At 37.2% G+C, this 27,149-nt stretch overlaps 4 protein-coding genes across 5 annotated transcripts; all 4 read right to left on the bottom strand.

The window, feature by feature from the left end:
- Positions 1–2,192: 2,192 nt before the first annotated feature.
- On the bottom strand, positions 2,193–18,413 carry LOC120771504 (protein germ cell-less). The gene is made up of 7 exons (XM_040099558.1): positions 18,064–18,413; positions 6,020–6,306; positions 5,739–5,959; positions 5,491–5,642; positions 4,835–5,424; positions 3,434–3,652; positions 2,193–3,342 (listed from the first exon to the last, which is right to left on the bottom strand). Exons 2-7 carry the CDS (start codon positions 6,172–6,174, stop codon positions 2,844–2,846), a joined length of 1,836 nt encoding a protein of 611 aa, XP_039955492.1. The 5' UTR covers positions 6,175–6,306; positions 18,064–18,413; the 3' UTR covers positions 2,193–2,843.
- Positions 18,414–19,266: 853 nt separating this feature from the next.
- On the bottom strand, positions 19,267–20,250 carry LOC120771506 (protein lin-37 homolog). Its single transcript, XM_040099559.1, has one exon. It carries the CDS (start codon positions 20,162–20,164, stop codon positions 19,364–19,366), a length of 801 nt encoding a protein of 266 aa, XP_039955493.1. The 5' UTR covers positions 20,165–20,250; the 3' UTR covers positions 19,267–19,363.
- A 632-nt stretch (positions 20,251–20,882) lies between these two features.
- On the bottom strand, positions 20,883–23,929 carry LOC120771503. 2 transcript variants are annotated; one of them, XM_040099556.1, is made up of 4 exons: positions 23,818–23,929; positions 23,442–23,746; positions 21,768–23,362; positions 20,883–21,603 (listed from the first exon to the last, which is right to left on the bottom strand). In XM_040099556.1, exons 2-4 carry the CDS (start codon positions 23,737–23,739, stop codon positions 21,172–21,174), a joined length of 2,325 nt encoding a protein of 774 aa, XP_039955490.1. In that variant the 5' UTR covers positions 23,740–23,746; positions 23,818–23,929; the 3' UTR covers positions 20,883–21,171. The 2 variants fall into 2 exon arrangements, with proteins under 2 accessions (XP_039955490.1, XP_039955491.1); XM_040099557.1 differs by having other exon boundaries at positions 23,442–23,751; positions 23,818–23,928.
- A 1,381-nt stretch (positions 23,930–25,310) lies between these two features.
- Positions 25,311–26,372, bottom strand: LOC120771507 (peptidyl-prolyl cis-trans isomerase Fkbp12). Its single transcript, XM_040099560.1, has 2 exons — positions 26,210–26,372; positions 25,311–26,106 (listed from the first exon to the last, which is right to left on the bottom strand). Exons 1-2 carry the CDS (start codon positions 26,244–26,246, stop codon positions 25,817–25,819), a joined length of 327 nt encoding a protein of 108 aa, XP_039955494.1. The 5' UTR covers positions 26,247–26,372; the 3' UTR covers positions 25,311–25,816.
- Between the last annotated feature and the right edge of the window lie 777 nt (positions 26,373–27,149).

Here is a 27,149-nt window from a genome sequence, read left to right as displayed (position 1 = left end):
CAGGCTTTGATCCAAGTCCTTCCATTTGATGTCTCCTTCGAAGTTATGTGAGCAGAGCAACGATAACTGGGGCTAGGCTCGCCGAACTTATATCAAAAATATTTTTAAATGAAATCACTCACATTGAACGGTGTCTTTGGAGTCCATACACCACCAATAGCAGAATAAGCAGCCCTATTCTGCATTTCTACCTCGAATCGCAATTTTTCTCCGATTGGCAGCTTTGGTATTCTGCGTTTCGATTCAACCTCGAAAATTCAATTCTATGTATTCTGCATTGCGATCGTAATTACGTTTTTGTACGTTGAAGTTTTGTCGGCGGAAAGTCGTTATATATTCATTTTCGTGCACTTGGATAAAATAATTTCCTCAAATATGTAAGTAAAACTTTATGATTATGGTTGTAAAAGACATAATGGTGGTGTCCTTGGTTATTTGTGCTTAAATGATATTTTTTGATATGTTTGCAGGTCAAAAGTAACAACGGCAGAGCAATACGAAAAATTGTGTGATATGATGGCCACGGAAAGAGATATTGCGCAGGGCTTCCAAAAGCGACCGAAGGAAGAAGTACAGGAGTTTTGGGAAAACTTTGGCGGAGACTGCAGTGAAGCAACTTGAAGAACAGAAGCGACACAACAGAATTAAGGAAGAGGTGAAGGAAAAAGTAGAAATAAAAATGCAAATGCTAAGATTAGATCCAAATTATAAGCCGGATTCAAAATAGTCATTTTTTAATTGTTAGCCTTTTATTTATTTTACTATTATTCATTTATATAACGAGCTGTGAAACGAAATAAAAGCATTTACTTTTTTAATATAGGAGCTGTAAAATGCACTGAATGCAATTGTTTTTATTTAATTGAATAATGTAGGGCATATTTTGAATAATGCATTGCTCTCCTCCTCAAGTAATATCGCAGCCGCTACTGATTCCATGTTAGTGTTTAAAAAAACGCGATATAATTTCTTTATTTTAATAAACCAACAATAATTTTTGTATTTTGCTTTGTTATGTTTCATTTTCACACGTTTCAAGGCAACAGCTGACTTCGAAAGAGCTACAGCTCTTCCTCTCTTCTTCTTTCAATCCAATCGTAACTCAGAATGCCTATTTTCGATTCAGACGGAGCGTAAGAGCGGGAACGTAATCGAAATGCAGAATAGGGCTGAAGAGCTCTAGTTGACTCTCGATTCTAGAGTGCCCTGTGCGAAACAACGTTTTGGTTGTTATAGCAGGTTTAGCTCCCATGCAGCAGGCAATGCGTCCCAGCATGACTCTAGCCATCTCTTTTGTATGTTCCATGAAACCAACTCACTTAACACATCTCTCTTTATGGTTTTACACCATCGAGTGCGTTTCTGGGACCATCCGCTATGTGACTTTCTTGACAATTAACTTGGCATCCAGATCGGTTATGGATAACCGCTTAACCAACAACAAATACTCGATCTGGTTAACTTTTAAAAACTGAACTGCATTTCAGTTTAAATTTTTTGTATTTTCGATGACAACTGAATCTGCCAAACCATTTTAAACTGAATTTTTACCGTTTTCAACTTGTTTGCGATATTATCGTTGATGGTCTGGATAATAGCTACAAGAAATACTACAACTTTAGTAATTACAACTCAACTCCGTTTCAGTTGAAATTTTCGGTGGTACCTATGACAACTCAACCTTTCAAACTATTTTAAACTGAATTTTTACGGTTTTCAACATTTTTGCGGTATAACCGTTCACGATTGTTGCAGTAGTTTTCGAAAACTTATTTTGAAAAAATGGTTAGTTAAAAAAAATAATTGAAAACTGGCAACAAAAATTTAAAATACAGTAATGAAAAAATTTTTGAAAAATTAGTTTTTTTAATAAAAAAATTTGTTAAACTAAATAAATATTTTTAAACTACTAAATATAGTTAAAACTAATTTATTTGTAACCTAAAAACTTTTTTTATTTAATTTTTTTTTATTTTATTTTTATTTTAAAATTTTTTTTTATTTTTATTTTTTTTTTAAATTTTTTTTTAATTATTATTTTTAATTCTCGTATTACAAATCAAATTTCCAATTCTTAATTTCGGTTTTCTAATTAAACTTTTAATAATAAAAAATTAAAATTCAAAAGGTTTCTTAAAGAGAAACTTCGCAACCACCCTGCAACTGAGTTCAAAATTCAAATGCATTTAAAATTAATTTGTTAACGCAGTTAGTTGTATATTATATTCTTGTGCGACACCATTCATGATTATACATACAATGTATGTACATAGTAAATTACAAGTCATTATATAAGTATAAAAAAGTTGCTATACATCTTTATAAATTTTAATTCAATACAAATATATTTACAACAGCAATATTTTATACTACTTCGCCAGCGCAAGTGAATACATTCTAATTCGATTTTTTTTTTTATAGACGTGATTTGTAAATTGTGAAAAGCCGAAAAGTGAGTATTATTAATTTATAATAACTTCTAATGCAATATCATACAAAACTTAAAAAAAAAAGCTAACTTACTAGAAAAATTAAAATTTTTCCAAGATCGAATGCTTTTTAAAATCAACGTATGTACTTAAAATAAAATTTTGTTTTTACATGATATATGTATATATGTATAAACACTTAAATTCCAATACAAAGTCCGAGCGGAATTCACTTTTAGACAAGCATTTTTCATATTTGTTTGTGCGCTTTTATGGCAGAATTACAAGTAATGTTGTATAAGTTTATAAAATAATATTCCAACGAATGAAAAACTGAACACGATTTCATTAGTAAAGTAATCACAAAATATATGGAACGTCTCCATAATGCTTATGGCTTTTAACTACACCAACTTATACGAAATCCGACGCCGACGAGGAGACCGACACCGCCGAACCGGCGGATGAAGCGGTTGACACTGTGGACGTTGTAGAAGCAGCACGATGTGTGGGCGGTGTTAGCAGTATTGACGGTACATTTGGTGGTGAAGGTGGCACTACACACACCGCCGAGTCATCTGCTGCCAACAGCAGACGCTCACCGGTCACATTACTGTTTGTTGGCGTGCCCGAACGTTGCGCATCATCAGCCGAATTGCAATTGGCACCGATTTCTGATATAGGAACTGTCGCCGCATTAATAGTGTCTTCGTTGCCGTACACATGTTGTTTGAAGTGCTGCGACGTTGGTGGCACCACCAACAGATTTACCGATATGAGCAAGGGATGCACCAGCAACGTGTCCATGAGCATTATCGTCACCTCTTGATTCTTCTCCAGACTGAGTGAGCTTATTTCGGTCTTTTGCGTAAATGTTGGTTGCCGTTGTGAATTGATCGATGTCACCGAAGTGCTGGTTGCGTATGAAAAGGAAAGGATTATGAAAATGTATTGAACAATTTTACTAAGGAACGGACATCATTAGATTTTTTCCTTATTCTTACCGTATCATGAACTGCCGTTTAGTTTGCAGGCTCAGCAAACGCTCGTGCTCATTGCGGTGGTGGCGTCGTATGCTCAGCAAGCGTGAGTCAGCGACCAGCACAAGATCTAAGCCGAAGTTGAAGCCCGTCCACCGCCACTTCTGATAGCCGGGCTCAAGTAGAATGCGGCCGCAGCGCATGCAATTCTTATAAAATACATCGGCATCAAGGTTTTGCGGACTGCAGAAATAAGTGTGAAAAGATCGGTAAAAGAGTTACTCGTTTTAAATTGTACATATGTAGGAGATTGGAGAAGATCGTGGAATACTTTTTTTTTCTTGCGTTACGTTTGAGTTTTAATCATTTGCGAAAGAAACGTGAAAAATAAAAATTTCTCTTCTAGGGATATTCTAGTGTGGGATTTTGAATAAAGTAGATTCCTCCATATTTTCAAAGCTTAACTTTTTAAGCAGGTTTGTCAAAATTTTCACTATTTCCGGAGCTATAGCTACTTTAGTGACACGACATCCAAGCCGTCTTTTATCCGAAGCTTTAAACTCGTTTTTCTCGAACTAGTTTTTGAGATATCGATCTCAAGTTTTGGTCACATACTTTTCTGATCAAGAAGTTACATATTTGTCGGACCCACCGATATCGGACCACTATAGCATATAGCTGCCGTACAAACTGACCGATCAAAATCAAGTTTTTGTATGGGAAACTTTTTTATTTCAAGAGATATTTCCACGAAAATTGGCATAGTTCATTGTCCAAAACAGCGCTAGAATATCCGAACAAATTGTTCAGATCGGACTACTATAAAATATGGCTGCCGTACAAGCTGACCGATCAAAATTAAGTTCTGGTATAAACAACTTTTTTGTTTGAAATGATATCTTTACGAATTTTGGCATAGATCATTGCCTAAGACAGTGCTACGATGTCCGAAAAAAAATGTTTAAGTCTGATCACTCTTTCATATATCTGTCATACAAACTGACAGATCAAAAAATATTCTTGTATGGAAAAAATTTTTATTTGACGAAATATCTTCATGAATTTTGGCACATATTATTCTCTGCCACAAAACTACAACTTGTGAAGAAATTATTCAGATCGCACTACTATAGCCTATAGTTGCCATACAAACGGATTGAACAAAATCAGCATAATATCTTCTCATACCCTTTCATGCTATAAAAAATGTACCAGTGAAGGGTAGTTTAGCTTCGGTGCAAAGGAAATTAACGTTTTTTCTGGTTCCAAATTTTTTTTACGATTTCTCAAAAACTAAAAAAGCACAACTAAGCATGCATATACTTTAATACATAAATAATCTCTTTAATTTCACTGGTGTTGGGTTTACAAATTTACTTAGAGTATATATTACAAATTAGTTTCACATATATAAAACACACTTACCCCTCCTCCGGTAAATGGTCGACCTTCAAAATCGAATGCCAATGGCTGAGCACATGACTATGCAGCCAATCCTTTGGAATAATATTATCATTAAGTACGATTTTCAAATCTGTATGATGATTGGTTAAGTACTGCGTGCGCAGCGCTTGGAATGACGGCACAAATTGTTGGCCTTCAGGTGTGGCCAGGAATGAACGTCTTTCACTGCGATGCGCAAAGTAATCCTTCACGAGATCTGACAGACACTGACTCTCGTTATTGCCATTATTGCTATTATTGTTGCTGCCAACGGCACTTCTACTGCCATCAGCCGCGCCAACTGCAGGCGCTATATTTTCAGCATCGTACAGTGGATGCAGACGCAAGTACATCCAAGTGCGCAGCAATGTGTATAAGGAAAATTCAGTCTGCATCACATATAAATCGGGGCTGGCTACCAGCTTGGTCATTAGTTCGACGCTGATTTGACGCAGTAGTTGCTCATCTTTGTGATAAATGCAGAGCAAATTTGTTTCCAAAAAGACCATTGCAGCTTTCTTAACATTCACGCTGCCATACAGGCAAGCGGCTTCATAGTAACTAATGGCAGTCTGTAAAAAAGTGAAAATATTAATAAAAATTATATAGTAACAAAGCAATTGAAGCGTGTTACGCACCTCGGCGTTAATGGTTTCAATCATGACTTCAGCGCATTTGTCGATAATACCCTCCAAGTGGAAGAGCGTCGCGGTGGCCAACACTGAAATCACTGCCTTTGGATCGATTTCAATCTCGTCGGAGTACATGGAACCAAAAACGGCGTCCAGCGCTAAAAAAAGTTAAACAAAAAACATGATTATATAATTTAAAGTATTTTTTTTTATTTATTTATGTAAATGTAGTATATATTATTATTTTTACTTACCTTCTAGCGTGATGCGTTCATCCAAAATTTTTATGTGCACAAAATCTTGACAGGATTCCTTCCATGAACCATTGAACATGCTGTAAAAGTACGGGCTCTGGCAGAGATATACTTTGTGCAGATTCCACACCTTGCCCAGCGCCATCACAGCAATGTCCGAGTTCTTTTGCTCCTTAAAGAGCGCTTGGTATATGTATTGGGTGGTGGTGAGTAGCCTTTTTCTACGCGGAAAATAAAAATGTTATAAAAAAATAAAAAAAGCAACAAAAGGGCATACGTACTTCTTTGGCGATTGTGTTTCACTGCTCTGCGACTCATCTGATGCATTGCTCGAGTCTAGCGAACGTTTTCTCTTGCGACGTCCGGCTAATATATTTACCACATTGTCGCTGCAATGCTGTAACGGTACGGCTAGTTTTGCCACAAGCTGACCCATTGCTGTGCGTTGTGTTTAGCGTGCTACTCGCTGCCTTAAGACTTGGCCAAAATGTGTTCGAAGCAACACTGGAACTGTTGTTTGCAGTTTTAGCCGCTTGCCGCCTTTTCAACACAACCTATTGTTGTTTGTCTATAAATAAAATGGTAAACACATGAGAAATGTCAAGTTCGCCGCACAAAAAGCACCTATACTAAGACTAGCTGTTGCTTTGTTCTCTATACATTGTGTTCGCTGTACTTGATAGGGCTTGCATTGAGATATTCCATTAATCTTATCAACATATTAAACACATATACACAAATGTATGTATGTGCATATTTACATACACACGTAGATGTAAAATCTTTTAAATATAATTGAATAGTGTCAGACTGCTGCCTTTATTGCGGGGCTCACACACTCACACTGCTTCTTCTTCGGTCAAAAATCGGATATATTGCAGTATAAATGAATATTCAGTGCAGAAAAGGCAAAGAAATATTAAATATGTTCGCTTGAGTATAAAATATAAATACTTGTTTATTTTTCTGAAGCAATCAAAAGTTGGAGAAAAGGAAAATTGATTTATAAAAATTCAAGCATTATGGATATCACAAATAAAGGGTGACCCATTTCGATGTTCTTTACTTTTTTTAAAGAAAAAACACAGACATTTAAAATTCAATGAGCAATCCGCTCATTCGACCCGGTATGGACGGAATCATTCCAGCAATGCTACAGAATGCTCTCTGTCTATCCGTGCCATGGCTAAAGGCGTTTTTTAGGGGATGCTTGATACCGAAGGCAAGTAGGAACAACCCAACCTACTCAAAAGCCTATAAGCCTCACTTCCTTCCTGCTGAAAACGCTAAAGAAAATTTTGGACGCGCACAATAGGGCCTCAGCACCGCTTAGAAGCTTGTCCAAGGCGCAGCACGCATATACGAAACTCAGATGAGTAGGGACTCTGCACTCCATACAGTGGTATTTAATATCGAAAGGGCTCTTAAATGACATTTATGGAGCGTTCAGCAACGTCTCTACGGAATCTATCCAGTAAATAGGAGTTGATCCCGCTATACATCGCTGGATCAGACGTATTTTGTCCTCTAGACGGATAAGAGCAGAATGGAACGACGCTAAAATGAACAAGGAAGTCTGTAGAGGTACTCTCTAAGGTGGACTACAGTCTCCGCTGCTGTGGACCTTACTGGTGAATATACTGCTAAGGAACTTGGAAGACAAAGCCCCCAAGATAGTGCCATATGCGGACGACATTGCATCTTAACAACGATTAGGTGTCCACAGACCATTAGCACTATTATGACTACCACTCTCAATACAGTCCAGAACTGTGCATCGCAAGCGGGCCTGCGAGTTGAACCGGGAGAAAACGAATCTGCTTGTGTTCACAAGAAAGCACAAAATTCCTCTATGGAGGTTCCCTTCTATAAATGGGACACAACTGTCTCTCAATTCAAAACTGAGATGAATTAAACAAGGGGTTCCGCAGGGTGGTGTCCTCCTCCCGCTATTGTTTAACTGTTACATCTTGAAACTCCCACAGCCACTATAGGCAGTTTCTATCATCTCGTCCGCTGATGATTTCACGATATTGACGTCGGGCACTAGAATCGATGGCATGTGTTGAAAGGTCAACGGGTATCTCTCCGACCTTTCTCGCTTTCTTTCTGCACGGAACTTAACACTCTCCCCCACTAAATCCACAGCGACCATATTTACAAACTGGACGAAGGAGTACAGACTTGACCTTAATATTGCAGTCGATGGCATCAAGATTCTGACTGTCAATAATACTAAAATTTTAGGTGTGACTGTCTGTGCTCCTTCACTCCTCGCTAGTCGGCAGCACATGTGAGAAAAAACAAAGAAACGTTGTTAGCAATTTTCAAGGCGATTGGCCGGCCGACACATCGGCCTACGACACGATGCCTCTTGATCTCTCCTACCGAACACCTGCTCTTGATTTCTCCTACCGAACACCTGCATAATGAAGCCCTTATGCTCCCAGTTAAGGAGCATAATGAACTCCTCTCCAAACAGTTCCTGCTGGAGTGATTTCACAGAAATAATCCTTGCAGACACCTGCTTGCAGCAGAACTGCCTTCTAGGAACATCAAGATGTCATTCCTCAACTTCATCGACGACATCAGACAATACATCGACCGGACTTCGGACGCAACTCACTTCCAACAATAACTGACCGCCTATCACAGCCAATCAACACCTTCACCGACTCCCTTTTAGTGAATGGCGTACTTGGAGTCAAACCTCCACCCATTGCAGACGAAGAGCTCGAGTTGCCGCGAGAAACGAGAGTTTCCCTTACGCAGCTTCGCTCTGGATACTGTAGCAGGTTAAACTCCTACCTATCCAGAATAGTCCCCGACATATCCAATATATGTATGTCCTGCGCGCGATGGGTCTCCGCATGACACTGGCCACCTCTTTACACCAAGCCCACTCATCTGACACCCCTCCCCCTTTGGTCGGACCCCGTCAAAACAGCATATTTCTTCGGCTTTCCGTTGGATGACGTCGAAAGCAACTTATCTACCATCTTAACGGGGATTAGGAATCCGTTTAAACAACAACAATCAGAACAATTTATTCGGAGATTGGAACGCTATCTCGAAAAATCATTTAGGGCAAATTTCGTGAAGATATCTTGTCAAATGAAAAAGTTTTACGAACAAGCACTTTATTCCGATCGTTCAGTTTGTATAGCAGATAAGTACATATATAAGTATCTGCTAAAGAGCTGACAAAAAATTTAATAATTTTTATTGAACATGAAGATCGTATCTCACACGTCTATCTAGTGTTGTAAATAAAGTTCTAGACAAGCAACTATAAAAATAATATGATTTGATTTCTTTTAGTTGATTTCAACATATTCCCGTAGAGGAAATGTGTATGGCCCAACACTCCAATATCAATGGCTATGAATAGCTCACACACTGGCACTGAATTCAAAATAAATTTACGATATGATACGATACGGTACGATATACAAACACATCTACACATATGTATGTAAGTACATATACATACCGACACATATGTACATACTTATATGTATATGTGCTATAGTAAATGATATGAAGCGCAACAAAAATAAACTTGTTATGCTGTAATATTATTAAGGTAAATATGTCAAGGCCGTATGCTATGTTTGGAGGAAATATAGGAAAAAAGAGATTATAAACAAAAACAAGTTTTATGCTCACAAAGCAAATGCGTAGAGGCCCGAAATGGAAATGTTACAACTATATGCTGGTGTTGTAATTCCTCTAAATATGTTAGAAGAACTCCACACAACGGAAAGGAATGCAAAAATAGCAACAATGACGAGTGAAAAATAATAGTTGAGAAATAGCGGCATATTTACGGAGTGCTAAGTCAATGAAAAACAAGTTAAAACATGTTCATTTTCTGACACTGATTTTTATTGTATTTGCATTATTGTAGCAAGTTTTTAGGTATTCCTAGATAAAAGTAATATTTCTATAAAAAAAAAAAAATAAAATAAAATAAAATAAAAAAAAAATAAAATAAAAAAATAGTTACATACATACTTATGTATATTACCAAAAATAAGTTTTCTAACTTCAGTTCAGTTACTTTACATTTGAAAGCAGCACATGTTCAAACTTGCTCGCTACTTCCGTTAGCTTCTATCGGGTGATTTTTTTGAGGTTAGGATTTTCATGCATTAGTATTTGACAGATCACGTGGGATTTCAGACATGGTGTCAAAGAGAAAGATGCTCAGTATGCTTTGACATTTCATCATGAATAGACTTACTAACGAGCAACGCTTGCAAATCATTGAATTTTATTACCAAAATCAGTGTTCGGTTAGTTCGAAATGTGTTTCGCGCTTTACGTCCGATTTATGGTCTGCATACATCGACCAAGTGAGCAAACAATTAATGCGATTGTGACCAAGTTGCCGCACTCAGTTTACTTTATTGGACATTAAACCAACCACACGAATGCGTACAGTGCGTACAGAAGAGAATATTGCGTCTGTTTCTGAGAGTGTGGCTGAAGACCGTGAAATGTCGATTCGGAAATGGACGCAACGTTACGGTGAATGGCGATCGCTATCGTTCGATGCTAACAAACTTTTTGTTGCCAAAAATGGAAGAACTGAACTTGGTTGACATGTGGTTTCAACAAGATGGCGCTACATGCCACACAGCTCGCGATTCTATGGCCATTTTGAGGGAAAACTTGGAGAACACTCATTCCCAAGAAATGGATCCCGTGGGTGTTGCCACCAAGATCATGTGATTTAACGCCTTTAGACTATTTTTTTGTAGAATATCAAGTCTAAAGTCTACAGAAATAAGCCAGCAACTATTCCAGCTTTGGAAGACAACATTTCGAAGAAATACAGCACAGACACCGGGCGATATTCTGGAGTTTCGAAATGTTTCGAAAAAGTTGCTCAAAATTCGACTTTCCGAATGGACCACCCTAAGACGCAGCCGCGGTCAACATTTAAATGAAATTATCTTCAAAAAGTAAATGTCATGAACCAATCTAACGTTTCAAATAAAGAACCGATGAGATTTTGCAAATTTTATGCGTTTTTGTTTTAAAAAAAGTTATCAAGCTCTTAAAAAATCACCCGATATAAACAAGAATGCAAGAAATGTCAAAAGAGTTGCTACACATTTCGAATTTATTATAAGTTCACGAATTTTAATCGATAAATGTCTGAAACTTCCGGCTCTAATGAAATTTATGTTGCCACGAATTTAAAATAAAATAAAACGATAAAGTGAACTGATGTGTTGAAACGAAAAACGAATATGCCTCCCACCTTTTCGTTTTTCATTTGCTTTCGATAAGTGCATTGCGTGGGCTAAAACGAATACCAGTGGGATTTATAAAGCGCGGTCTTTCAAAGTGATTTCAAATTTTTTAGTAATTGTTATACAAAACATGTAAAATATTCGAATTTAAGTGCGGAGGCATGACAGAAACGTCACGGGCATTTTAAATTGAAATGTTGTTGTTGTAACGGATACCTAATCCCGGTTACCATGGTAAGGATTAGGTAATAAATTTTCATCGACGTTACCTACGGTAGACCCAGAAAACTTGCTGTTTCTACGGGGTCGGATCATAATGGAGAGGGGTGCAAAGAGGTGGTTAGAGTCTTGCGGGTACTCTTTTCATCTTCTTCTTCTTAATTTGCGTAGACACCGCTTACGCGATTAAAGCCAAGTTAACAACAGCGCGCCAGTCATTTCTTATTTTCACAAGGTGGTCCTTTTCCACTTTCCAACGGAGTGAAGGTCTTCCTCTTCTTCTGCTTCCCCCGGTAGGTACTGCGACGAATACTTTCAGAGCTGGAGTGTTCGGACGACATGATCTAGCCAGCGGAGCCAGGGGGACGGAGTCATGTGTAGAAGTTCACGCAAGTGAGGAAAGTTCTCTGTTCGCCATTCACTTGGGAGTGGCCAGAAACGATTCTTTTACATATGGCTCAAGCAGCTAACGACTTTCGGTCTTTGACCAAGTATCCTCTGGGTAGCCTAAGAACATCCGTTTGAAGGCGAGCTAAAGTGAGAAGGCGAAACATCCCCTACATAGGGTTGTGCGCTGGGTTTGGGACCCGCCACGTAAAAAAAAACACCCCAATGAAAAGACGCAACAAGCTTCGGATGAGTGACCCCCCTTTTGATGACGACCAAGGACTCTTTACATGCTGGACATATACATATTTGGTAGGTTGGTTTCGATTTCGGATAAGTAGGAGTTTAACCTGCTACAGTATACAGAACGAAGCTACCCAAGGCTCACTCTCGATTCCCACGGCAACTCGAGCACTTCGTCTGCAATGGTTTGTGGTTTGACTCCAAGTGAGCCATTCACTGAAAGGGAGACGGTGAAGGTGTTAATGATTCCACTGTGAATGGCACTCATTCGTGTCTGAAATTCTTAGCGTCCGAAGTCTGGTATATTGTTTTATGTCGACGTAGTTGAGAAAGGACTTCTTGATGCCTCCTAAGGGGCGTTCTTTTCTGCGAAAGCACTCCAACAGAAACTGTCTGGATAGATTTCATTGGTCGACGTCATTATCGTACAAACATCAGCGTACGAAGTGATAGAAATTCACTCTGGTAGTTGCGGGAGTTTCGAGATATAGAAGTTAAACAATTTGGAGTTTTTACCTCGAAATATTACGGATGATTGACGATAGCTCAGGCAGTTCATAGTCCACCTTTTCAATCCTAAAGGGAGCGTTGATTTTTCGATGTCTTCAAGTAGTGTTGTGTGATTGACTGCGTCTAAGGCTTTTGACAAGCCCAACGCTACGAGAATCGTCCTCTCGCCGGGTGATATTTGGTTGAGGCCATGAACTATCTGGGCGTTTATGACGCTAAGTGCTGTGGTGGTGCTGTGCACTTTTTGGTGCCTTGCGGAATTGACGTTCGCCAACGATTACGTCCGTAGGAATGGGTAAAGCAGTGAATGTGCTCTCTATAAATTCTGTGAAGCCAACCCAGTAAGCTTCGTTAAAGTTATTGAAGGTGCGATTGTCCACAGAAATAAAGTCGGGAGATTTCTCGATCGAGATAATAATAGACAGATGGTCTGATGCGAGAGTTAGCATACATCGCCAAGTTATGTTATTTATTAGAGCGCCACTAGCAATGGTAAAATCGGACGAGCTATTACAAGTGTCCATTATTCTGGTGGGGGCTTCTTTATTCATTGTGCAGAATGTCGAATCGTCTATCTGTTCCGCCAGCTCTAACCCCCTACGATGATTTGACCGGCAGGAATGCCAAAGGTCGTGGTGCGCGTTAAAGTCGCCTAGTACCAATAAGGTTTCACCACGAAGTGGCGCATCTATGTTCGGCTGATATCCTGTAGGGGAACATATAACTGGGGGAAGTATATATTACATATTTCGAGCTCGACATCGCCTGACCGGATAGCTATACCCTGACATTTTAGGCAGGTATGCTTGCAGTCGATGTCGCCATCGATAAGACGATATTGCACGGTGTTGTGGGAGTCATACTGCCTATTTGAGCTCCTATGGACCGTGGAGGTTCTTTGTTGGCCTTTCGTGTGGAGTGGCGCAGCAGTGCACGAACTAGGTGCCGATTGCACAGCCGTAGAGGTTAAGGTCGCAGTAGTGCGTTGGCAGCATGGGGCCAAGTAACTCGTTGTCTACTTCCTGTGTTTCTTAAGGCCAAAGCAGGTCTTAAGATGGCTCCATCCACCGAGGTGGAGTTTGGATGGAGCCTTTTAGCGCAGACGCAGCAGAAGAATTCCTCCGGGCCCGGATTGGACTCAATGCCGGCACGAGTCAGGAGGATACGGAGCAAGCCTGCTGCAAGACGTTATTCCAGTGACGCCAACCACAAACTAAGACTTACCGATCTAAACGATCTTTTGATTCATAAACCTTTTTCCACATAAAAAAATCGTCTAACAGCGAAAGTTTAATGCAAATGCTTTTTGTTTAGTGCAAAAATTTAATTGCGAATATTAAATAAAAGTGAACAATACAAACGAAGATAAAATAAGATTTCAATTAAAGAGCTAACTCGGTATATGAATTGAACAATGAATAATGTGCACATGGAAGCGTTAAATTGAAAGCACGAAAACCGATGGCTTTTGTTTAGATTTTTTCCCTTAACTTTACACTTACATATTGTAAATAGCTCTAAAGCATTTCTCGCCATTAGCACCGATTATTTCAAATTTTTACTTCGTTTTATTGAAGATTACATCATTCTTGTGTTGGTTTTGTTTTCCTCAACATTCGTAAGGGCATTTAGCACAATGGTTTCCTATTGGTAAGTTTCGTACCGGACCCAAGGCTGTTTCAATTATTCATACTTTTAATTCTTATACCCTGAACAGGATATAGGTAGTAAGTTTGAATAGAAGTTTATAACATCCAGAAGGAAACTTCGAAGACTCTATAAAATATAGATACTTATGTATATATGTAACTAATTTTGTTGTTATTGTAACAGGGAGGCATCCTATCGTAATCTGCATCCACGCGATCGTATTGGTGCGGTGTAGTTAAGGACCGGCCGACCGATTGCCTTTTAAGTTGCCAACTAGGTTTCTTTGTCCTTTCCCATGTGCTGTCGGCTAGAGACTTGAGCATTTTGTTGCGGCTCTGTACTTTGGCGATAATCACGGTCGTATGAGTAGTGAAGGAGCACAGGCTGTCGAAAATCTAAAATTGTAGGGTTATTGGCAGTCGGAATCTTAACGCCTTTGTCCAGTTTGTGAATATGGTCACTGTGGATTTACTGGGGAAGAGTGTTAAGTTCCGTGTAGCGAAGAAGCGAAAAAGGCCTGAGTGATAGTCGTTTACTTTTGAGCACATGCCATTGATTTCATTACCCGACATCATTATCGCGCAATCATCTGCGTACGAGGTGATAGAAATTCCCTATAGTGGTGCGGGACACCTCTTTCGAAACGCCTTGTTTAATTCTTCGCAGTTTTGGTATTTTACCTCAAAATAGTACGGATGATTGACGACCGCTCAAGTAGATGATAGTCCATATTTTCAGTCCTGGAGGTCGTCCTCTCGCAGGGTGGTTCCTGGTTAAGGCCATGAGCTTTCTGGGCGTTTAGGATGCTAATTGCTTTGGTTGTACTGTGCACTTTTCGGAAGCCATGCTGGTGATTTTCTAGGCTCAGATGGGAATATAAATCTCAAGTGTCTTCACTATTGGGGATAGGAGAGTTATCGGACGATAGGAGTCCCCTTTGTTGGCAGGTTTCCTAGATTTAAGTAGTGGGACTACTCTTCCTATTTTCCACACATCGGGTATTTGAGGAGTGGTTAGCAAAGGTTTTGAACCTTGGTGAGATAACTTACTCCCGTCGACTCCAGACACTTTAGCATCAGCATGTTAAATCCATCAGGGTCAATGGATTGTATATATGTATGTATATACACGAAACTAGTCCCAAGTTTTTGAGATATCGATCTATAAGCTTAGGCACGTGCTTTTCTTCCAAAGCAGCTGATCATTTGTCAGAATCGCCGATATTGGACCACTATAGCATATAGCTGCCATAATTTCCGTACATATTCAAATCGGACTCCACAATATAAGAAATGCACCTGTGAAGGGTATTACAGCTTCGTTACAACCGAAGTTAACTTTCTTATTTTTTTTATACATACATTCATATAGCGTTACTTGAGTAATAGGTCATTATGGTAATGTCGAGTTAATTTGTAGCAATTAATGAAGCTACGCATTTGTACAATTAAGTAAAATATTGTACCTCAGGGAGTTTAGACTACATAACTACATAAATTTCAGAGCGTTACAAATCTACAAGCCTGAGTCCATTTGCAATTAATTTAACAGCTCCAGAGCCTACGCTGAACAATGTGGATAAATGTTAAGATTTTAACGAAAACCCACAGTTGTTAAGCTGTTCAAAATCCAATAAGCCGAAATAAATAATTATTACGAATTAAATTACAACACAAATTAAATATAGTAAGCAACAAATCAATTATGAATAAATAGTAACAAGACACAGACACCGTTAGGTTTTGAACCAGCGCGCATTTGTTGTTATAAACCTGAATACAATAAAGAAACGAAGCATTTACGCGCTACACCACGCCGACAGGCCATGGAAATTGTAGAAATGTGTAAGACAAGCAACAAATTCGAAAAGTGTTTGTGGAGAAAAGCAAAACATAATGGAATGAGTAACATAAATTGAGTGGCCCCAACATATTTATGTACATATGGAGATATAATTACATACATACATACAAAAATAGTGACCCTGTATAACATATGAGTAGAAAGTGATAATCAAAACAAAAACAAAATGTTGCGGTAGGCAAGTAAAGATCAATTTGGCAAGAGGAACCTATGTATGTATGTACATACATACAAATAATAAAAATAAATGTATTGCCGTACGTGCGAGTGCAAAAATTTTAACAAAACTGCTGAAAATAGCAGGTGAACAACCTTTCTGAAACTAAAAATATGTAAACACTGCGATTGTTTATTTTTCGTATTTATTACTTGTGTTTAAAAAAAGATTATTTATCATTTTATGATTGTTATGAAATATTAATTTGGTTTCTAAATATTTGATAACAAATAAATTCTAGTTTAGGACAGAAAAGAATAATCTTCAAAAATTCCAAATTGGCAGGCCATAATCTCATTATTTTCGGTTATAGTTTTGCTTGCACGCGCGTATTGTAGTCTGCCTCGCTGACTACATACATACATACATTAATATTGAAGTGTGTTAAGGCAATGATGTCATCATAGCTGCTCAAGTAAAAATAGGCAAAGATCTTTGTAGATATCCATACATAGATATGTACATAATATACATATGCACAATTCAAAGGCAGACAAACGCTGTTTGACATATTAAATACTTTTATAACATACATTTGATACAAATGTCTAGAGGTGTACGCTTGGCCATAATACATCGGATATTACCAATGTACATAAAGAGGTACATAATGATGTACATAATTATAATAATGTGATTGAAATTCCCATCATATGCATATTTTAGCTTGAAGGCTCATCCATCTTTCTCCACATATGTATGTATTTGCAAGTTGTCACTTGAATTCCATAAAGTACCCGAATGGAGTAATATATTATTCCATGTATTAATGACCAGAGCGGTGCCGAGTATGCTTCATAAGTCAGTGGGTAGCTTGTGTGACCCTAATTATTTCCGCCCTGCTGGCTGATGTGGCTTAAGATCAGACTGCAGTTGAAATATGTAGCTTTATGGCAACCTATTATTGCCTTGATAGGAGGTCTTTGGCGACAAAGTTTATAGCAGACAAGTCGTACAATTTTTTATAACCACGCAGTTAACAGATTAGGGCTCGAAAGTTACGCCTTGCGATTTCAGGGTGGTGGATAATAACGGTTTTTATATCTCAGCTATTCTCAGACTTCTTTGGAGAAATAGAGTTCACACGAATTTGGTGGAAGCAGAGTTATTTTGTTATATTTTATACAAGATGCTCAAAAATAGCATATAGAAACTAATGCTTCCGCCACCTTGATCCTTAATAGCGGTAGACCAGAGCCCTGTTGTCTCTCGTTTAAGATATAAGGATAAAATTCCGAATTTGATCGTCTTGGCAAGTAAAATGAGTGTCGGTGAGGGCTTAACTCTATTCTACACGCTTACCATAATTTTTAACTTAATAAGCGTTTTATATTTATTTTAACCGAAACGGACCTGAATTTATGCGGCCAAAGGCATCTACTCAGCAGCAGGCACCGTAATTATGCGTATGCTTCCTGCGACTATGTAATATAATATTTAGCGAATTGGTTACCTATAGATTTAAAGCAAATATATTTTACATAATTACGTACATGCATATGTATGTACATACAATTTATAATTTAGATTATGTTCAACGCGTTCACATCCCACAAGCATGAGTTACGAGACCCAAAACAAATTTAGCTTCAGCAAAGAAATAATAAGTTGTACATACTTACATATGTATAGGCTTATCAGAATCTTTTTATAAACCCTCTAAAAATAATTGGTTTAGCTCTTCCAATATTGCTTGTACTTTTATTGGAAATTTTGTTAAAGGACGAAAAAAAGTAGCCAAGAATTTGAAAAGTACACTAGCAGTAGTGTGGGTGGTAATTTCAAGAGTACTGTGTACAAAATCAATGAAATACATAACTTGTTGAAATTTATATGCACTTTAGGCAAACCCATAAATCACTATTTTATTTCCATATTGTGGATACTTAGCTTATGTTCAAACATATTTTAATAAAAGGCAATATTAACTATAGGCTAGTTATTTTTAAATTGCTTAAAATTATACACTTACTTGAGCCCTTTTGTATTATAAAAATTGCCGAAGTTGCAATAATTTAATATTAATTTCCAATTGCGACTCAAATATGAGTTTTTGTAATATTTAACACTCTCCGGAATTATCTACGCATTTACCAGGACATTAACTATCTTAATGAAAACACTTTTTCACATCTCACTTTTTTACTCACACATTTTTTTTATTTCATGATATTTTTTACTAGATTTGTAAAATATTTTGTAACTAAAATTTTTCAATTCGAACGACTTAAAACAATTTTATCATATATTAGTACTCTGATCATAAATACACCAAAATCCGTGAATATTGCACCAAATACCCAAAACTTCATACACGAATGGAAGTAAACAGGAAAATAAACAAAATACATTTAACAAGTCGATTTTTTTGCCGAGAGCAATGTTGCCATGTATTTATTTTTCCAAATCGCAATTACGCATTTCATCGGTCTGTCGTGCATTTGACAGATAAGCGGAATGAACGAAAATAAATTAACTAAATTTTGTTAATGACACATTCGTATCGAAACATTTAAATTTTGGGTGAGTTTATGCCCTATAATTATAATCTCCTGTTGAAAACTGCCTTAATTTTTTGTTTACACAATTTTATTTTAAGGTTTTAAAAGGTTAAAACCTTACAGAGTCCTCCATATAAATTAAAACTAAAAAGAGTATTTTGAAACATAATTATTCACAGGTATTTTATGAATGCGTGCAATAAGTCAATCAAAACTATTTTTTTCAAGACTAGATAAATATAAACACCTACTGAAGTAGACCATGACAGGAGCACTTTAAAATTAAAACCTAAATTATTAATTTATTTTAAATCCATCTAGCCTGGAACAGACTCCGTAAGGTAGATAGAATGCCTCCACCCCTATATCATCAAATTTGGGCGATAGCACAGTTATCTGAAAGTCCTTCCGCTGCCTCTCTTCAGTTTTGGAGAATAGGATGAAATTCAGAATCTTTTAATCCTTTTGATAGAAGAGCAATTGGTCTACTTTTCCTCACAACAGAGGTTATCCGGGTAGTCTGGACAATTATCTCAGACTAAGTGAAAATAACATCTAACATGACTTTTTGTAAGATTTGAGCAGCCTCCCCCACAACAAAAAAAATTAAAAATGGATACTCATGTTTCATAACTAAAACGCATCAATTAACTCAAAAACTTTAAAATAGACAAATATTATTAAATTCATATCCATATTTACATATTATTGCTAAAGCATATACATATTTAATGTAGTTTATAAAATTCTAATATCTTATTATTATAGTGTTTACGGCTTGAAGAGTTGTTGTAATATCAAATGGTTGAGTTCATAACGTTTCTGGTAATTACTGTTCTGTTTCAGCCAACTGGATTTGAGCGTCTTCCACTTAATCAAATGATTATCCAAAAGTTCATCCTTGTTTAAATTCTTGCTTCCAAATACTACATCATCGATTTCTTTGGTACTTGAAGCATCACGACTCAGTATGGGTATTTTTGGCAGGTCAGTTCGTTTAGGCGCTGGCATTGACTTCACGTTCCGAATCTCACCTCTTTGTAACTGTTCAAGCATCTCAGCGGCATTACTTTTCCTTTCAACTGGTGATGGTGAACGTCTATCGCGATAGCTGCGTATATTTGGATTACGTGGTTGATTTGCCATCCAAGCACGACATATGGGATATAATGCAGTTTGTTCCGTATACTTTGAAAGATCAAGACTACGATCAAACAATTTCATAACAAAACTCTCTGCTTGTATTTTTTGTGTTGGTTGTACCGATGACGACTTATCGTTCTCCATTCCGATTGACTCTGATTCTCGCTCTTCACGCTTTCTGCGCTTTGTTGGTGTTATATATTTTCCTGGTGACAAGCTGCTATGCCGTGAGCTGCGTGGTGACTGGATTTCCCTTTGCATTGTATTAGCTAAATGTTTCGGTGGTCGGCCACGATGCGGTAAATCTTCCTCACTAGCGTTCCCATCATCATCGGAACCGGCCAATGTGTCGTTTAGCACATTTCTAAAACGTCCCCGGGCTTGATGAATATCATTTTGTACTTTTCTACGTTGCGGCGGAGTTTTCATTTTATTCCAACTTCCAAAATTAATTTATAAACTTATAAATTCGTGAATGTTTCAAAGAAACTTTCAAATTTGTTTGACAATGAACGAAATCCTAGTATATTTTCAATTTGACAGCTACGCTCCAGAGTTGCCTGCTGTTAACTTAACCATAACGCAAATTTCACACTTTAGAAAAACTTAATTTTAACTTTAGAATCTGTAATTGAAATTAGAAGACAGCCGCAATCTTTGCACACTGAACCATTCCAGCTACCCTTAGATTTAAATAGATGTAATATTGATTAAGCGGTTCCAGAATTTAGAAACAATTACGTTTTAGGTAGTAGTTTTGGTAATTAGTTAGTTAACAAATAGTTTTTGATTCAAATTACTTTTATTAATTATATTTATAGAAAAATAAAACATATATTAAATTCCACAAGTATATTCATGCCATTAAACCATTTCATTTTTAGGTTTTCTATTACTCCAATCCAGTTTAACACATGCATGTCTGCGCCGGCAAGCGAAAGGAAGTGTCGAATCGGTCTTTGCAAAGTGTATTTAAAAATCTATATTTTTAATTATATATGTATATAGTATATATTTACAAGTTTTTCATTTTTGTCTATAGTTTTTATTGAAATATTAGCTTTAGTGATTTTCTGGCAGCATTCTTTGTGCTTAGCCTAATATTAAATTTAGTTATAATTTTTTTTTTTATTTAACTCTAACACAGTTAGAAGAGAATAAAACAATCTTTTATTTTTACTAATTAATGCTTTTCCGATTAACACTTTGGAAAGTTGTATGGAGAAGAAATGAGTGGAGTTCAAAGTAGACTTTCAATTGTGAGTTTGACAATGAATGAACAATAAGTCAATATATTAAATAAAAAAAATACACGCACACTTATGTATTATTATACTCTAAACATACAAACGACTTATTTTCGCATAAATGTATGTATATATAGATAGTAAGCTTTATTTTATAAATATACCATATTTACCTTTTAAAATAACAACTTAAATTATTTCGCGCGGAGCGCTTAGGAAATGGACCGAATTTGAAACTTGATGCGTTATCTCACCAAGCGTCTCTTTATGTACACCTCCGAATAATATCAATTCACCGTGTCCCGCAACCATAGTAGAAAGTATCAACCTTTCCGGTGCTCCAGGTATAACACCATAATTCTTATACTCCACCCATTGCAAATGGGGATCATCCTTATCCATTGCCGCCGAGAGATCACAAACGAATAACGACAGAACGTTTCGTTTAATACGCTTAGGTGATGGCTCCTTGATAGCTTTAGGTTCGCCCACCATTGCACTACGTCTTGAATTTCTTAAAGCATTCATCTTTTCCTCCATTCGACGTATGCGCTCATTATGATCTTTTGAAACGCTACGAGGCCGGTTTTGCACATTAAACGCTGCCATACGAAACGGATCCTGTAGGAAAAAAAACGCTTATTTTTATGCCGTTATTTAATTAAAAGAAAGCATTAAAAATTCACATTTTATTTAATACTAATGCTAAAAACCAAAAATATTTAGATTAATGTTTTTTAATTATTAATACAAGTATCTACATGGACTTGCATATTCGTACTCACTTCATACAATTCGTCGAAACGTTTGGGCAATAATGGTTCGTTGTCCCTGCAACGTAATGCTAAATTTCGCTGTAAACGGTGCGCTGCTTCAATGTCGTTCGAGTTATTACCAGCTGGAATAACCTCATTACCGTTTCTTGGCGAAACGGTACCATTTGTACGAGAACCGGATGAACTTGATGCTGATGGCGACGGTGATGGCGAGGGTACAGAAGCAGAATTTGAACAAGATGGACGGTTTTGGTTACACTCCTCTACAGCACTTGCATTGGCTGGTGAATTTGCATGCAAGTTACCAAGACGACCACGTCGTGGTTGAAGGTTGTCATGACTACCATTAATATTGTTATTATATATATTATTAACTTGCTGTTGTTGATTTTGTTGTAGAATTGCACGTCGGTTGGCAAAATATTGTTCGTCAGGTCCGCCTAAACGTGCATTGTCAAGTCTCTGTTGCTGTGGTTGTTGTCTTTGTATGGGAGGTTGAGGATTTGCCTGTACGACTGCCATTTGTATGCCGCCACCCAAAAGTCTTTGCCTATCAAAGAGATTATTTTGATTGTGTTGTTGGACTGCACCATAACGGGGTGCTGGCATTTCCGCAGCTGCACCGCCTACGCCACCATCTCCTTGTCCACCACCACCCGGACGTCTGTACGCTCCAACAGGCACTCGCATCTGCTTCATCATTTGAAAGTCTTGTGGCATATTTGGTGTAGGGCCAAGCACTACCAATTTAGAGCCAATTTTACAGGCAGGATTACACCACATATGTGTAGCTCCGTATTTTTTGTTGCGTATCGGTATGGCACGCCATAACCATAACTCTTGTGACATGTCCAAAAGCCAAGCATCTGAGTATACACTGTTGGGACCACCACAACCACCAACAATCAACAGGTGATACTCATCCAATACCAATTGAAACTGCCCATAGCGTGGTGGAGGTTTTGTATTACCCATAAATCGAGGTTGCCACCATTTCAACTCGTTCAGATTCAAGCACCATGTTTCATTTGAGTTACTATTCACACCATCAGCAATTTGATAACCACCAAAAATAACCATACGATCACCATGCACACTAGCAGAATGTCCTGCCATAGGAGGGGGGCTCGACAAAGTAATGCGTAATGTCCAGCGATTAGTGTTCAAGTCATAGAAATGAAGTTCATCGAAGAGACACCAAGGTTGATATGGTGGATGCAAAGATGGGTATCGCCATCCGCCAAATAACACCAATTGCTCTCCCCAGCAGACAATAGATGCGCTGCCTTTTGGTGATGGATAGGAACCCATTGACAACGGACGTTCCCAACTCATTTCGGACAAGTCGAAGCGCCACAAGTCATTGAATGTGGTATCAGAGGAGGATCCCCCTCCAAAAACGTACATAGAATTTCCATGTTTTACAGCTGAGTGAGAAAATCGTCCAGCGATAACTGGTGGCGGAGAAGGGGGTATTGCCAAATTCTTTGTTATATTTTTACATTCTACAACATTCGCAGCGGTCTGCTGTGAAAAAATTTCCCATCTTAATCGATAATCAATTAATCCTTTATGTAAGTTTAACTTCGAGCGCCGAATTAAATCTACAAAAAAAGAAAAATTTATTAAAAACAACAATGTAAATGTATATGAAGCACACAGATATACATATTTTACACTTACTTTTTACTACTGAATTCCAACGCTTACAAACGAGCCTGCAGCTTTCCAAATCTCTATAAGGTGGTAAATAGGTAAGTATGAACTCAAGTATCTCATCGGGTAAAGCATCTAGTTGGACCGAACGCAATTCGTCTCGAGTGCCATTTAATTCTGGCATTGAGTCATTATCCCTTTTCTCTTTGTGTTCGACAATGAAAGTGTCCTTGGTGACTAAATACGCATCCTTCACTACGTCACTTTTTGTTGCTGCCATTAGCGTTTCATTTGAAGCCGCAACTTCATTGCCAACACCTTCCATAACCCGCCTTACCTTGGCGAAATTCCGATTAATGGTCCAGTGTTGGTTTTTTTATTATATTTTATATGATTGTATTACCTTTTTACATTAATGTGAGCGCCGATAACTTTTAGTAACCTCTCTCATGCCAATACAAATCCGATATTGTAAATTTAATATCCTTCAACACTTGTTTTGTTATTTTTATACCATCAGAAAGTCGGAAAATTTATAAACTCAAAAAGCTTGAAAGGGAATGAAAGTGTAAACCACAAAAAGCAAGAAAAAATCTTCACAAATTTCACCACATTCTATACGACATTTGATCAGTGCTGCCACTTTATTATGTGCTTAATTCGTAAATAATCGGAAAATTAATTGGAATACGCCGTTTAAGAAAATCGATAAAATATTTAGAAAGAAAGCGGTTGGGACAAAACATATTTAAATAAAGGAAATAAATAACACTATCAATATCTAAAGCATTAGCAAGTTTATCGCTCTAAACTTTTCGTTAGCATCAATAATTTTTTCGGCCTACGTAACAGATAGGGGTACGGACTTATAACCGGCAGAGGTATAAGAGTTATGTCTGTGCATTACTCTTATATAGTTATAAGAGTTATGTGTGCTCTGTCGAGATCTCAGTTATTAGGGAATATTTCCTGTAGCGTACTTTATTAGCTTAATTTGAACATTTTTCCATTTTTGATATTTATTTTATAGCTTCTTGTGCAAATTCCGGTTCTGCGACAGGGAGCCTGAAACTCCAGAACTGCTGATTGATTGCATAGCAGTCTGCAGACGCAGCATAATGGATTCATGTTTCCGAATAGGGATCAAATCGCCTCATTATCAGTATGCTGGGGCTAAGGAGATCGTTGTGACTAAGAGAGGGCACAATAGGCCCTAGGTCGCGGTGTAATCCTTCACCTCATATATATTTGTAGCATGCAAAAGGAAACGGACAGCAGAGTTCGTTTATTTATATGTATATATAAATGACTTAGTCATGTCCGTTTGTATGTATATATACGAACTAGTCTTAGAGCAATCGCTCTGAAGAGAGCAAACGTTCTTTCGTAAATAAATTGGTGTACAAATTCAAGATGACATATTACCTCCTTTTTATTTTGCAATCTTCTGAGTCGATTTTTTTCAGCTTACCATACAGTTATTTACAATACCAACATTGAATGTCAATACGTCAACACTTTCAAGTAACGGACCGGCGTAAATAACTACTCTCTGAAATCTAAACGTCGTAAAATCCAAGTTGTGCATAAAATTCTATTTTTTTTTTTGCAATTTTTAAAATCAATGACAAAAAGTTGTAATTATGTATCTCAATACAAATTTTTCTTGTTTTATACCCCAGATAAAATACCTTGTTAAGTACATACAAATAAATGTACACACCCTTAGCATAAAACAGTGAATATTTTGTAGCCCAAACATTTACACAATTATTTTTGGGGATGCTGCTGAATGATAGATAACCTTGATGAATATACTAAATCAGTGTCCGCTTAATTGCCCAACCCGACTGTGATGAGAAATATTGACATATTCAATTTTAAAAATTCCAATGGTAAGTTTTAATTAATTTATTTAACTTTCTACAATTATTTTTGTTCAATTTATCGAAATAATTTCATTAAGTAATATTGAATGCTGATTTAATAACACTACAAGTATGAGAACATTTAATAAATAGTAAAATTCAATTGTTTTGTGGTGCTTTAAATGCATTTTAACAGATACTCTTTACATATTTCACCACGACCAGATTTTCAGAATAATTATAATGGAATGAACTAATTTAGATGTTAGTTAGATTCAGTATATTGTATATAGATTTCTGAATCTTTTTGCATGTGAACTTACATTTTATTAATTGTGCAACATATCTTCATACTTGATCGATTCGAAAATTCTGATTTTGATATTAAGTCTCTATGTGGTTTCTAATTGGTTTGAGTTAAAAGTGTTGTTTTACTATTTCTAGCTAGCGTTTTTAAGATGGTTATAAATTTTCTTTACTTTGTTCTTACTTGTAATTAATAATCATAGCGTATTGTTTAGTTACTGGACCTGTTTACTCGACTTTTAATAATTCAACATCAAAAGTTAAAGTAGCATTTGGTGGAATAACGCCTGGGTGTCCCCGACTACCGTAGGCATAATCCGGCGAGCAGATGAGTTTAGCGCGCTGACCGACAGAAAGCTGGGCAACACCTTCATCCCAACCGCGAATTACTTCACCTCTGCCAAGTGTAAATTTGAAAGGCTTATTGCGGTCACGAGAAGAATCGAACTTAGTGCCATTGTCTAATGTTCCAGTGTAATGCACAGACACCACCTGTCCAGTTTTAGGGAATGTACTACCTATTTAAGTATGTAATAAATATGTATATGTATATGTACAGCATTATTAATCACATAAAACAGGTTAGAATGATTAGAATTTTAGTATTTGCATTTCGCTTACCATCACCGGGAGAAATAGGTACTACTTGCACGCCCATTTTACTTATTAATTTTACTTTTTTTTACAATGAGCTATATTTTCACGTCTTTTAAAAACACTCAATTTGTGTCTAACAGCGGCGGTGAAAAAAATGAGAATGCGGAAAATTCTTGTAGAGAAATTACGGAAACCACCAATATGGCGTTCAATAACAATATTGCCAGGTATAAGAAAAGCAGTTATCTACAACAGGGTGCAAATGTGCAAGAACATTTTTTAAATTAATTGGTGCACAATTCTTTATAAAATTTAATTTCAAATTTAAGAAAACATTGTTTCCTGATTCTAGAAGTTGAAAAAAGTTGACAAGAAGCTATGTGTTGATAAGCGCATTCAGCTTGTGATACAACCGATTAATACAAAGAATTGAGCTGTGATTAGGGCAATCTTTAAATCGGTTCTCAGCGACTATTTTCTCTTTACTAGACTCAAAAAAGTGTCTCGCTGGTAAAATATTTCACTCAAGTGAAAGGCGAAAGCAAAAAAAGTGGATTCAAAAATTCACACTATGGTAAGATAGTGTTGGAGAGTCCGAAGGGAACTTCAAGACCCTACATATTTAAATTATCAGGGTGACAGCTGAGCCGATTAAAGCATGTCCGTCTGACTGTCTTTCTATATACACAAACTGACCACTAAGTTTTTGAACTATCGATACCGCAGGCCCCAAATCTTGGAAGATACCAGAGAAAATAGGATGGACACACATCTCCTCTACGTGGAGTTCAAAGCTGCTTTTGACAGCATGAAAAGGAGCTGCCTTTATGCCGCTATGTCTAAATTTGGTATCCCCGTAAAACTAATTCGGCTGTGTCGACTAACGTTGATCAATACCAAAAGCTCCGCTATAACCCCCAAACAAATTGTTCATAACAGACCATTATAGCGTGCAGCCGATGTT

Source organism: Bactrocera tryoni, chromosome 3, assembly GCF_016617805.1.
Source record: "Bactrocera tryoni isolate S06 chromosome 3, CSIRO_BtryS06_freeze2, whole genome shotgun sequence".
Classification (NCBI taxonomy): domain Eukaryota; kingdom Metazoa; phylum Arthropoda; class Insecta; order Diptera; family Tephritidae; genus Bactrocera; species Bactrocera tryoni.
This window is presented reverse-complemented; position numbering and strand designations above follow the sequence as displayed.